The following is a 13,549-nucleotide window of genomic DNA, read 5'->3' as shown; positions in this document are numbered from 1 at the left end:
TGAGGTTGAGAGAGTGACTGCATGACTCATGTACCTAAGCTTAAAGTAACAGGTACTCTTGGATCATGCTTGTGGACAGCATTGTACTATATGGTAAATGGCCTTATGATCCATATCAGGATTAAAGATCAACATTTATAAAAACAGATTTTTCTTCTAAAATGTTTACTATTATCCTAACTGTGTTTTGTTTGTGAGTCTTGGGAGTAGCTAACAAAGCTTTGCTCTTTCAGATATTTTCATCTCAATTCCTGAGGACCCAGCAGAAGTCACTTGCTCCAAATTAAGGTGAGAGATACAATTAATATTTAAGCCAAACGAGGTGACTAAGGTAAAGATGAGGTAGAGGGAGTGAGCTATCAAGAGATCTTGGAGAAGCATGAAGTTGACCATGTGTTCAGAATGATGTCATTTAGTTCAATGAACACTTGAGCAGCTATTAAGTACAAAGAATATTGCTTTTTGCTCTGATATTCATCTCTTGAGGTCTATATTATGGTAATACCATTAGAATCCCAAATTCATTCTGATTGCCAATCAATTTGATGAGAAAATAACAATAAATTAGGACAATCCATTCAAAATCATTGTTATCTCATCTTTTTCTTGGCACCTTTCCTTTTTGTTCTCAGTATATACTTGAAAATATCTTCCCTAGAAACACAAAGAGCCAATAAATCAAAGTTTCCCAGTATAAATAGCGAGTGTCTAAGAGTGAGAGTTTGCCATCCAGTCCATGCACCAGACCTGGAGCCAGATTAACCTGACCTGTCTCTTAGCACATAGACACTTCTATTCATAGTTCAAAGGCAATCATTCTGTAATGCAGTTGTAAGGGGAAGGTCAAAAATAACCTAATTTGTAGGTGCACTGAGACAGTGTGGAGGGGTCAGTTTTAGAGCTAAGGCCTGCATTATTTTATCATCAAGTTTTCTTCTATTCAGGTCAAATAGCATTAACTATCAAATGTCCTTGGTATCACTTTATCAATAGATTTCAAACTGAGAAAAAAACACAGAGAATTAACACTGAGCATTTACTACATGCCACATAGTGTTCTGGACTCTACTACCAGTTATCTTATTTAAAACTCATAGAAAACAGTCCAAGTGGGTGCTTTCTTTTCCATTGTGTAGGTTAAAAAAAAATTAAACAAAGAGATTGTATAATTTTTGTTTTGTCACTAAGTAAAGGAGCCAACATTTATAACTATCCAAGAGTATCTTGATCCAAATACCATCCTCTTTTAACTTTACCACATGACTGCCCTCTAGTCATCTGTTTTCTTTGTGATGCATGGAGATTCCAGGCATCATTTCTCAGTATTCAACCCATGGACAATGTGGGTCAGAATCACCTGGGATACTTTTTTTTTTTTTAATAATTCGCAAGTTTTATATTTATTTATTTATTTATGGCTGCACTGGATCCTTGTTGCAGCACACGGGCTTTCTCTAGTTTCAGAGAATAGGGGCTTCTCATTGCGGTGGCTCCTCTTGTCTTCTCTCTCTTCTCTAGGCTTTGTGGGCTCAGTTGTTACAGTTCATGGGTTTAGTTGCCTTATGGCATGTAGGATCTTCCCAGACTAGGGATTGAACTGGTGTCTTCTACCTTGCAAGGTGGATTCTTAACCACTGGACCACCAGGGAAGTCCTGGGATACTTACTAACAAATTCCTAGGCTCCACCCCTGAACCCATAAAAGGTTACCAAGAATATGTGCTTGTTTGCTCTTTTCCTTTCTCAGCTCAGTTCAGTTCAGTCACTCAGTCCTATCCAACTCTTTGCAAGCCCACGAGCCACAACATGCCAGGCCTCCCTGTTCATCACCAACTCCCAGAGTTTACTCAGTCTCATGTATATTGAGTCGGTGATGCCATCCAACCATCTCATCCTCTGTCGTCCCCTTCTCCTCCCACCTTCAATCCTTCCCAACATCAGGGTCTTTTCAGATGAGTCAGTTCTGTGCGTCAGATGGCCAAAGTATTGGAGTTTCAGCTTCAGCATAAGTCCTCCCCATGAACACCCAGGACTGATCTCCTTTAGGATGGAGTGGTTGGATCTCCTTGCAGTCAAAGCGACTCTTCAGAGTCTTCTCCAGCACCATAGTTCAAAAGCATCAGTTCTTCAGTGCTCATATTTCTTTATAGTCCAACTCTCACATCCATACATGACTACTGAAAGAACCATAGCCTTGACTAGATGGACCTTTGTTGACAAAGTAATGTCTCTGTTTTTTAATATGCTATCTAGGTTGGTCATAACTTTCCTTCCAAGGAGTAAGCATCTTTTGATTTCATGGCTGCAATCACCATCTGCAGTGATTTTGGAGCCCAAAAATATAAACTCAGCCACTATTTCCCCATCTATTTCCCATGAAGCGATGGGACCAGATGCCATGATCTTAGTTTTCTGAATGTTGAGCTTTAAGAAAACTTTTTCATTCTCCTCTTTCACTTTCATCAAGAGGCTCTTTACTTCCTCTTCCCTTTCTGCCATAAGGGTGGTATCATCTGCATATCTGAGGTTATTGATATTTCTCCTGGCAATCTTGATTCCAGCTTGTGCTTCTTCCAGTCCAGTGTTTCTCATGATATACTCTGCATATAAGTTAAATAGGCAGGGTGACAATATACAGCCTTGACATACTCCTTTTCCTATTTGGAACCAGTCTGTTGTTCCATGTCCAGTTCTAACTATTGCTTCCTGACCTACATATAAGTTTCTCAAGAGGCAGGTCAGGTGGTCTGGTATTCCCATCTCTTTCAGAATTTTCCACAGCTTATTGTGATCCACACAGTCAAAGGCTTTAGCATAGTCAATAAAGCAGAAATAGATGTTTTTCTGGAACTCTCTTGCTTTTTCCATGATCCAGCAGGTGTTGACAATTTGATCTCTGGTTCCTCTGCTTTTTCTAAAACCAGCTTGAACATCTGGAAGTTCAACATTCATGTATTGCTGAAGCCTGGCACGGAGAATTTTGAGCATTACTTTACTAGTGTGTGAGATGAGTGCAATTGTGTGATAGTTTGAACATTCTTTGGCATTGCCTTTCTTTGGGATTGGAATGAAAACTGACTTTTTCCAGTCCTGTGGCCACTGCTGAGTTTTCCAAATTTGCTGATATATTGAGTGCAACACTTTCACAGCATTATCTTTTAGGATTTGAAATAGCTCAACTGGAATTCCATCACCTCCATTAGCTTTGTTCATAGTGATGCTTCCTAAGGCCCACTTGGCTTCACGTTCCAGGGTGTCTGGCTCTAGGTGAGTGATCACACCATCATCATTATCTGTGTCATGAAGATCTTTTTTGTGCAGTTCTTCTGTGTATTCTTGCCACCTCCTCTTAATATCTTCTGCTTCTACTAGGTTCATACCATTTCTGTACTTTATTGAGCCCATCTTTGCATGAAATGTTCCCTTGGTATCTCTAATTTTCTTGAAGAGATCTCTAGTCTTTCCCATTCTACTGTTTTCCTCTATTTCTTTGCACTGATCGTTGAAGAAGGTTTCTTATCTCTCCTTGCTATTCTTTGGTACTCTGCATTCAAGTGGGTATATCTTTCCTTTTCTCCTTTGCTTTTCACTTCTTTTCTTTTCACAGCTATTTGTAAGGCCTCCTCAGACAGCCATTTTGCTTTATTGCATTTCTTTTTCTTGGGGATGGTCTTCATCCCTGTCTCCTGTACAATGTCACGAACCTCCGTCCATAGTTCATCAGGCACTCTGTCTATCAGATCTAGTCCCTTAAATCTATTTCTCACTTCCACTGTAGAATCATAAGGGATTTGATTTAGGTCATACATGAATGGGCTAGTGGTTCCCCACTTTCTTCATTTAAGTCTGAATTTGGCAATAAGGAGTTCATGATATGAGCCATAGTCAACTCCCGGTCTTGTTTTTGCTGACTGTATAGAGCATCTCCATCTTTGGCTGCAAAGAATATAATCAATCTGATTTTGGTGTTGGCTTCCTCAGGTCCCCTTATTTCCTGAAAGCATGATGATCTCTTTAGTCCCTAGGGATTTATCACTTCTTTACCTGAGCTTGATTGTCCTTGTTGATCATCCTATTCATGTTTATTTCTGTGAAAAATTAACAATATCTATTAACAGTTAACATCTAATGTCTATTCTATAACTAGATTGTAGATTTCCTGATTGAAACTATATCTTAAATTCACTTATATACCTCTGATATTATGCCTTACACATGGAGGATGCTTGGTTGGTATATTTGTTGACTTAATGATATATATTTGATCTTTACATGCTGTATCAAGGTTGTATATTTGGAGGGACTTCCCTGGTGGTCCAGTGTTTAAGAATTTGCTTTGCAGTGTGGGAGACACAGGTTCAGTCTCTGGTGGAGGAACTAGGATCCCACATGCTGTGGAGTAACTAAGCTTGCATGCTGCAGCAACTGAGCCTTCGAGCTCCAGAGCCCACATGGCACAACTAGAGAGTCCATGCATAGCAATGAAAGGTCCTGCCTGATGCAACAAAGATCCCATGTGCCACAACTAAGACCTGCTGCAGCCAAATAAATAAATAATCTTAAAAAAATATTGTATAGCTGGCATCAGCCACTGGCAGTACTAAACTTCTCTGGACCTGGCAGAGAAGAATGAAAATAAATATCTCATTCTTCCAAGGAGAGCTGGAGTTCCCAGAAAGTTCAGGGTGTAAGGTTTGACAGGAAGTACTTTTCAGAACTTCTTGACAGACACAAAGGCCATAGAAGGACCAAGACCTCACTGGAATCATTTTCCAAATGGACATGGTTTTTTGATGGAGACGAGAAATGTCAAGAACATGGAGGTTTTGTTGCAATAGCTGTCACTTGGCTCCTCCCCCTTAAGATGAAATCTAGTTCAAATGTGTAATTGTTTACTTATTTTCCTGCCTCCACCCATCAGGCCCAATCTCTGCATATATTACTGATTTTTATTACTACATCCTGGAAGGCATCCTTAAAGCTTCCTTTTATGTTGTCTTGTAAAAAACATATGTGATACCTTATTCTTTTTCAGTCATATTTCTTTCTGTTTCCCCTAATAAATTATGTTTTGCAAAATAATTTCCATGACTGGCTATTTAAATTTCAAATGCTTTTGCTTCCTTTTACAAAATCAGGTCCATTTGCAACTTTCCAACTTTGTTTTACATTCTGTAATTTCTGGGGACACAACCAAACCACAGCTTTCTTTGGATACATTGGTGCAATCAAGTATTTAAATTATAACCAATAATAATTATTACCAGTTTTATGAAAGGATCTCTTTAATTCTGGCTTCCTTTGTGTCTCCACTTACAACTCAAGAGACTTTTCAAAATGTGACTTCTTTTCTCAGCCATTCCCTTCTATGGGCCTAGAAGGGCTTCTATTCATAGAAGTGTTCTTTTCTGTCATTCAAGTTAAACTTGAAAGAAAGATCACAATTAGTGATTTTGCTGTTGTTGTTGTTGAGTGACTCAGTTGTGTCCGACTCTCTGTTGTTCAGTGGGCTGTAGCCCACCAGGCTCCTCTGTCCATGGTATCCCCAGGCAAGGATATTAGAGTGGGTTGCCATTTCCTTCTCAGGGGAATCTTTCCGACTCAGGGATGGAACCCTCATCTCCTGCATCGGCAGGTAGGTTCTTTACCACTGAGCCACCAGAGAAGCCCCAATTTTTCTTTTAACCTAGGAGGGGAAAAAAGGCAATGTATACTTAGCCACAATCATAGCACTTGCACCGACAGGTAGAAGTACCCCTCAGTTGTCAGGACAACACACATACCTGGTCCCACACAGCTTTGGGATCTTAGTGTCACAGAGCCACTTCATGTGCTATACTGTGTGGATTCCAAAATTACCAAAACAAGGCCAGGTAAGGGGACTTCTTGATGGTTTCCCTAAATTGTACTCAGACACTCAGAGTCAACAAAGGGTATTATCTTGCTTAAAAATCCAGGGTGCTTTAGATGGGGGTGGAAGAAATCTATAGATTTGGTACCCAGCGCAACCACAGAGGTTGAGTAATATAAATAGTAGAGCTCTGAAGGAGATGGGCCTGGTTTCAATATCACATTCTGGTCTTATAGCCCAGCAAAGTACAATAAGCTGAGGTTCAGGGAAACGAACTACAATCTGGGGAACATATGAAGAATGATCAGGGAGTGATTTATATACTCATCTTGGTAATGATAAAAGTGTTGGGCAAAGAGCAATATACAGAGGGAATCTATCCTGTCCTATTGTGGTCTATAATTGTATTCTTTTCCTGTAGCTTTTCGGTACCAAACCCAGGTGTCAATTACAATGACAGTTTTCATGTTCACTGAAGTGAAGTTCCAGACCTTCCCTGGGTCATTCAGTTCTGGAAATTGTCTAGGCCCAAAAGCTTTGCCTAAATGATGCTTGCATTATTTTTCACCCTATAATTGTTAAGGCTTTTCAACTTACATCCAACTGAGGTTAAGATATTATTCAGCCATGCTGTCTTAGCATTCTCCATGGAGTAACTAACGATGCATTCCTAATAAATAACACTCCAGAGAATATAAGGTGTATGTTTCCTAAATGTTAAACTCTACTTCTGCAGTCATTAGAAGAAAGACATCTATCTGAAACTTTATTTTGCACATCAGCTCCTAGGAAGACTCAGGGTATTTTTAATTAACAGAGGAAGGAATTTGTAAAAATCAAGTTCTCCTTTCCTTAAAATGATAGCTTAGAAAAGCAGCAAAGGACTTTACAAGCCAAAACCAAGCTATCAAGTCAGTTCAAAAGGATTAAATTTCCTGATCTTAGAGAAAGCGCAATTAATGCTCATCCCTTCCATTTCATAAAATTTCTGATAAATTAACCCATTAGAGGAAAGGTTATATTTGTTATATAATTTGGTGCATTTTCTCAATTTGGTACAATGGTTAGATTCAAAATGAAGGATAATGGACACAAGTCCCATAAGAGAGCTGCTGGTTCTTTGTTGAAATATCTGCTTACACCTTGCTGAGGGTAGATTGAATGAGAGTTAAGGATACCTTACACACGGATTCTAGGTCCCATGGACTAGATCCTTTCTGGAAGTCTTCACTATGGTGCTGCTTGAGATGCCATCAAAGACCCCCATCTCACCATCAAAGGACAGTTTCCAATCCCACCCTCAGCAATCAGTTAATCATCAAGGTTCTGAAGAGTACAGGACAGTATCAATCACTTTGTACAGCAACCTTGTAAGAAAATGTTTTGGAAGAATTATATTTCAGTGTGAAGGGTTTACAAGACAAAGGGGGATTAAACAGAGGCTGTCTGTCATCCCTCTCAGCTTGAAAATTAAGTAAAGTAAGCTTGGGAAAATGTGTGGCATGTAGAAAATTCTCAACAAATGTTGGTTGCTTTACCTATCTCAAAGCTGTGTGTGTGTGTGTGTGTGTGTGTGTGTGTGTGTTAGTGGCTCAGTCATGTCCGACTGTTTTGTGACCTCCGGGCTCCTCTGTCCAGGGGATTCTCCAGGCAAGAATACTGGAGTGTGTAGCCATTTGCTTCTCCATCAGAGCTTTGTAGTTTTATCCAGAAGTTTCCAATGACAGGATATTTACTGTTGCTATTTAAACCAAGTTGTCATGTGGGAACAATAGTATTAAAATGGTAAGAAGTTTTGAAATAGTTTCTTTTTGTCTGACTATAAAAGTAGTGGTATATTCTGCATGTAACATTTGGATACAATAGGAAATGTAAAAAGGTACACCAGAGACATTATAGTTGACACATTGCTGTAAAGACTTTTAGTTGCCCTTTTTTATCTTTTCCTCTCTCTTTTTTATAAAACTGAATCACAATGTTCTATACCCTGGCTTTTGTACTAACAAAAATATCATGAATACTTTTAGGCTGTTAAATATTCTTATTTTTAACAATTGCATGGTCTACCATTTTGTGGTACCATTTTGTCTACCAAAGCCTTTGATTGTGTGGATCACAATAAACTGTGGAAAATTCTGAAAGAGATGGGAATACCAGACCACCTGACCTGCCTCTTGAGAAACCTGTATGTAGGTCAGGAAGCAACAGTTAGAACTGGACGTGGAACAACAGAATGGCTCCAAATAGGAAAAGGAGTATGTCAAGGCTGTATATTGTCACCCTGCTTATTTAACTTATATGCAGAGTGCATCATGAGAAACGCTGGACTGGAAGAAACACAAGCTGGAATCAAGATTGCCGGGAGAAATATCAATAACCTCAGATATGCAGATGACACCACCCTTATGACAGAAAGTGAAGAGGAACTAAAAAGCCTCTTGATGAAAGTGAAAGAGGGGAGCAAAAAAGTTGGCTTAAAGCTCAACATTCAGAAAACGAAGATCATGGCATCCGGTCCCATCACTTCATGGGAAATAGATGGGGAAACAGTGGAAACAGTGTCAGACTTTTTTGGGGGGGGCTCCAAAATCACTGCAGATGGTGACTGCAGCCATGAAATTAAAAGACACTTACTCCTTGGAAGAAAGGTTATGACCAACCTAGATAGTATATTCAAAAGCAGAGACATTACTTTGCTGACTAAGGTCCATCTAGTCAAGGCTATGGTTTTTCCTGTAGTCATGTATGGATTTGAGAGTTGGACTGTGAAGAAGGCTGAGCGCCAAAGAATTGATGCTTTTGAACTGTGGTGTTGGAGAAGACTCTTGAGAGTCCCATGGACTGCAAGGAGATCCAACCAGTCCATTCTGAAGGAGATCAACCCTGGGATTTCTTTGGAAGGAATGATGCTAAAGCTGAAGCTCCAGTACTTTGGCCACCTCATGCGAAGAGTTGACTCACTGGAAAAGACTGTGATGCTGGGAGGGATTAGGGGCAGGAGGAGAAGGGGATGACTGAGGATGAGATGGCTGGAGGGCATCACTGACTCGACGGATGTGAGTCTGAGTGAACTCCGGGAGATGGTGATGGACAGGGAGGCCTGGCGTGCTGCGATTCATGGGGTCACAAAGAGTCGGACACGACTGAGTGACTGAACTGAACTGAACTGAACCATTTTGTGAATATATTATTTAAGTAATCTCTAATTTTTAAACTTTTGGATTATTCTCAGCTTTTCTCAATTATAGATATAACTGATAGAAACTCATTTATAAATTATTACTGATTATTAAATTAGAATAAATTCTTAGAAGTGGCATATTGACTATTCAGCAATTTAAAAAGCAAAAACAAAATCAAACTATAAAGTCATGAAACATGAATGAATCTGAATTTCATTATGCTGAGTAAAGGAGGCCAGCCTGAAAATGTTATATACTACACAATTCCATTTTTATAACACTCTAAAAATAAGCAAGGGCTTCCCAGGTGGCTCAGTGGTAAAGAATCTCCCTGCCAATGAAGGAGATGTGGGTTCAATACTATCAGGAAAGATCCTCTGGAGAAGGAAATGGCAACCTGCTCCAGTATTGATGCCTGGGAAATCCCATGGACAGAGGAGCGTGGCAGGCTACAGTCGATGGAGTCACAAAAAAATCAGACACGACTCAATGACTAAACAGCAACAACAACAAAAAAGAGGCAAAACTACAGAACAGACAATACATAAGTGGTTTCAGGGGGTAGGTGAAGGGAGAGAGTCTGAAAACAAAAGGAATTTTCTGGGGTTTTCGAATTGCTCTGTATCCTGTGATGGTGGTTATTTGCCTAAATATATAAACTCATCTCTCTCCAACAAAAACATTAATTTTACTGGGTGTAAATTTTTTTGTAAATTAATTTATATCTTTTAATTGGAGGCAAATACTTCACAATATTTTAGTGGTTTTGCCATACATTCACATAAATCAGCCATGGGTGTACATGTGTTCCTCATCTTGAACCCCCCTCCACCTCCTTCTCCATCCCATCCCTTAGGGTCATCACTGGGTGTAAATTTTTAAAAAAATTTTTAAAAAGAAATGATATTATGGTGTTAAATGATACTTCAAAGATGCTTTCCAGAATCTTAACATATGTAGGTGAAGTCATATGTACACCTGTCTGTATTTATGATTAAGAGATTCCCACCAATATTACACCAATTTATAGTCCTACCTGTGGGGTATGTAAATATTCATTTCTGAAAAGGAGAACATTTCAAAGCCAAATAAACAATAACAAGAGAGAATTCAACACAAAGAATAACAAAGTTGCAATGTAAATCAGCCTTCTTTTCCTACCATGTATTTCAACGGGGAGAATTCTCTGGAAGGGAGTCTAAACACATATCAAATTTTGGCCACATTCTTGAGAGGAAAAAATGAACAGTGTGTTGAAGGGTTTGTGCGTTAAGAAATTTGGTGGACATAATGGCACAAGAGATGATATGTGATTCTGTGCATGCCATCACGTAGCTCCTGCCCTCCCTCTGCCCACTGAAAATGACAGGACTTGGCCTGCTTACAGCTCTGGATATATGGGGATGATGTTCCCCACATGGCCGAAGGGAAACGGCTCAGACATCTGCATTCCTGAGGCCAGCTGAGTGGTGTGGTTCTGGTGAATTTCTGAAAGTTTGAATCAAGGTGGCCACAGGAGTGGTGTTACAGAAGATTAATTTGAAGTTGTTTTTCTCCAGGTTTAGAATGAACAAGTAATTTTTAGTAGAAGAAAGTTGGTTGCCAGGCACACTGACCATTTTTCTATGTGGGCCTGATGCCTCATCTTTCTTCAGATAATACTTCCACAGATTATTGAAAAAATACATGAATTGTATTTTAAAGTCTTTAAAAATTTTAAACAAAGAAGAATATATAAATCTCCCACAAATTCATCGCCTAGAGATATATTATTCTTTCCTTTATGGTGTATTTAGCTCCAATTTGTGCGTGTGTGTGTCCTTGTGTTTCTTTTACATAATTAAAACCATATTTATCCACAGTTTTATGTCTTATTTTTTCACTTAAATACAATACTGTGATAAAACACTTTTTGAAAACTTGTTATTTCATGGATGTGTACTATTTCATTGTATCAGTTCAGTTCAGTCGCTCAGTGGTGTCCAACTCTTTGTGACCCCAAGAACCGCAGCACAGGCCTCCCTGTCCATCATCAACTCCTTTTACCCAAACTCATGTCCATTGAGTCAGTGATGCCATCTAACCATCTCATCCTCTGTTGCCCTCTTCTCCTCCTGCCTTCAATCTTTCCCAACATCAATATGCACTAGATTATTTAAAATTATTTAACACTGTTGAATGTTAAGTTTTCTTCCATTATTTTACTAACTTGAGTAACACAATGACAAACATCTTCTAACATAAATCTTTGCTGCATTTCTGATTTTTTCCCTAAGATATATTTTTCAAGAAACATACATTTGATATTTCTGAGAAAAGGAACTGGCCAGTAAAGTGTTAGTCACTCAGCCATGCCCAACTCTTTGTGACCCAGTGGAGTTATTCAGGCAAGTGGGTTGCCATGCCCTTCTCTAGAGGATCTTCCCAACCCAGGACTGAACCAAGATCTCCTGCACTGCAGGTAGATTCTTTACCATCTGAGCTACTGACCAAAAATATATTTTTCTCTTATTTAATTTACATTCTGCTTGTGTGTTATAGGGCCATCATTTCTTTATGGATTCTATTCTTTGTTTTAAAACCATAGATGTGGTGTTAATGACCTCTCAGCTTCTAGTTCAGCTCTCTGATCCTGACCACCATCTCAAAGCCCCACATCCATTTGTCAGATATAAAATGTTCCCCATGGACGGTGTCATGGCTGCCCCGAGAGCCTAGTGTGAGTTTGCACCTGCGGTGGGGTGGGTCCGGAGCCCACGCCCGAAAACCCAGCGAGATAAAGTTGCGTCTCGATTGCGGACGCGACAGCTTATCTGATTCCTCGGTGATGGCGGCTTCCGGGAGTGGCATGGCCCAGAAAACGTGGGAGCTAGCCAACAACATGCAGGAAGCCCAGAGTGTCGATGAAATCTACAAATACGACAAGAAACAGCAGCAAGAAATCCTGGCGGCGAAGCCCTGGACTAAGGATCACCATTACTTTAAGTACTGCAAAATCTCAGCATTGGCTCTACTGAAAATGGTGATGCATGCCAGATCAGGAGGCAACTTGGAAGTGATGGGCTTGATGCTGGGCAAGGTGGATGGTGAGACCATGATCATTATGGACAGCTTTGCTTTGCCAGTAGAGGGCACTGAAACTCGAGTGAACGCTCAGGCTGCTGCGTATGAGTACATGGCTGCATACATAGAAAATGCTAAACAGGTTGGCCGCCTTGAAAATGCAATTGGCTGGTATCATAGCCACCCTGGCTATGGCTGCTGGCTTTCTGGAATTGATGTTAGTACTCAGATGCTCAATCAGCAGTTCCAGGAACCATTTGTAGCAGTGGTAATTGACCCAACAAGAACAATATCTGCAGGGAAAGTGAATCTTGGAGCCTTCAGGACATATCCAAAGGGCTATAAGCCTCCAGATGAAGGACCTTCTGAGTACCAGACCATCCCACTTAATAAAATAGAAGACTTTGGTGTACACTGCAAACAATACTATGCCTTAGAAGTCTCATATTTCAAATCCTCTTTGGATCGGAAATTGCTTGAGCTTTTGTGGAATAAATACTGGGTGAATACGCTGAGTTCCTCTAGCTTGCTTACGAATGCAGACTATACCACCGGTCAGGTCTTTGATTTGTCTGAAAAATTAGAACAGTCAGAAGCCCAGCTGGGACGAGGAAGTTTCATGTTGGGTTTAGAAACACATGACCGAAAGTCAGAAGACAAACTTGCCAAAGCTACACGAGACAGCTGTAAAACTACCATAGAAGCTATCCATGGATTGATGTCTCAGGTTATTAAGGATAAACTGTTTAATCAAATTAACATCTCTTAAACAAGCACCAAGTAGTACTTTTGCCTGAAAGCCAGTATGAGGAAAAATACTCAAGTAACACTTTAAAACCAGTTACCAAAAATCTGATTAGAAGAATAAGGTGCTCTGAAGGTGTCCTGAATATTAACATCCTATAATAAAATTCTTTAAAATGAAAAAAAAAATAAAATAAAATGTTCCCCATGGACTGGGGCTGTTTTCAGGACAGCCATCTCTCAAGTCCTCAAGTTTCCTTCAACCTCTCCTTATACAGCCTGCTTGGACTCTGAGGCCACTTCCAGCAATACGGGTCCTTCTCCCTCAGATCTCAGATTTGATCCCAGCTTGGTTCGCCTGTAACAGAAAATCAAAGGTGTGGTTCCCTGGAGCCTTCACAACTGCATTTCTTTCCGATTCTGCCCAGTACGAGGTTCACACCTGCATCACATTTGCATTGAAGTCGAAAAGAAAAACACCCTGAACATGTCCAGAGAGCCAATGATAGGAAAAACCATGGAACTGGTTGAAATTTGTGAATTATTACTCTTTAAAATGAAACCAAAAGGAAGCAGAGCTACTGTGCACCGGGAGCCCATGTGAAATGCAATGAGTTTTACTGGATTGAGTCTGGAGTTTAATATTAAGAGACTGAGGTTCTGTTTCAGTCGTGTGACTTTATGAAAGCAGTTATATCTTCTTGGGCCTG

The 13,549-nt window shown here is 39.9% G+C and overlaps 1 protein-coding gene across 1 annotated transcript; it reads left to right on the top strand.

Annotated features, from left to right (window-relative positions):
* Positions 1-11,726: 11,726 nt before the first annotated feature.
* LOC114108772 (COP9 signalosome complex subunit 5) lies at positions 11,727-13,038 on the top strand. Its single transcript, XM_027975593.3, has one exon. The coding sequence runs from the start codon at positions 11,860-11,862 to the stop codon at positions 12,862-12,864; it is 1,005 nt and encodes a 334-aa protein (XP_027831394.1). The 5' UTR covers positions 11,727-11,859; the 3' UTR covers positions 12,865-13,038.
* Positions 13,039-13,549: the final 511 nt, after the last annotated feature.

The sequence above is a fragment of the Ovis aries genome, chromosome 12, assembly GCF_016772045.2.
Source record: "Ovis aries strain OAR_USU_Benz2616 breed Rambouillet chromosome 12, ARS-UI_Ramb_v3.0, whole genome shotgun sequence".
Lineage (NCBI taxonomy): Eukaryota > Metazoa > Chordata > Mammalia > Artiodactyla > Bovidae > Ovis > Ovis aries.
Note: the sequence above shows the minus strand (reverse complement) of the source record. Positions and strands in the feature narration are given on the sequence as shown.

Excerpts from the sequence above, each read along its gene's own strand:
- LOC114108772 (XM_027975593.3), top strand. The coding sequence starts at position 11,860 with ATGGCGGCTTCCGGGAGTGGCATGGCCCAGAAAACGTGGGAGCTAGCC.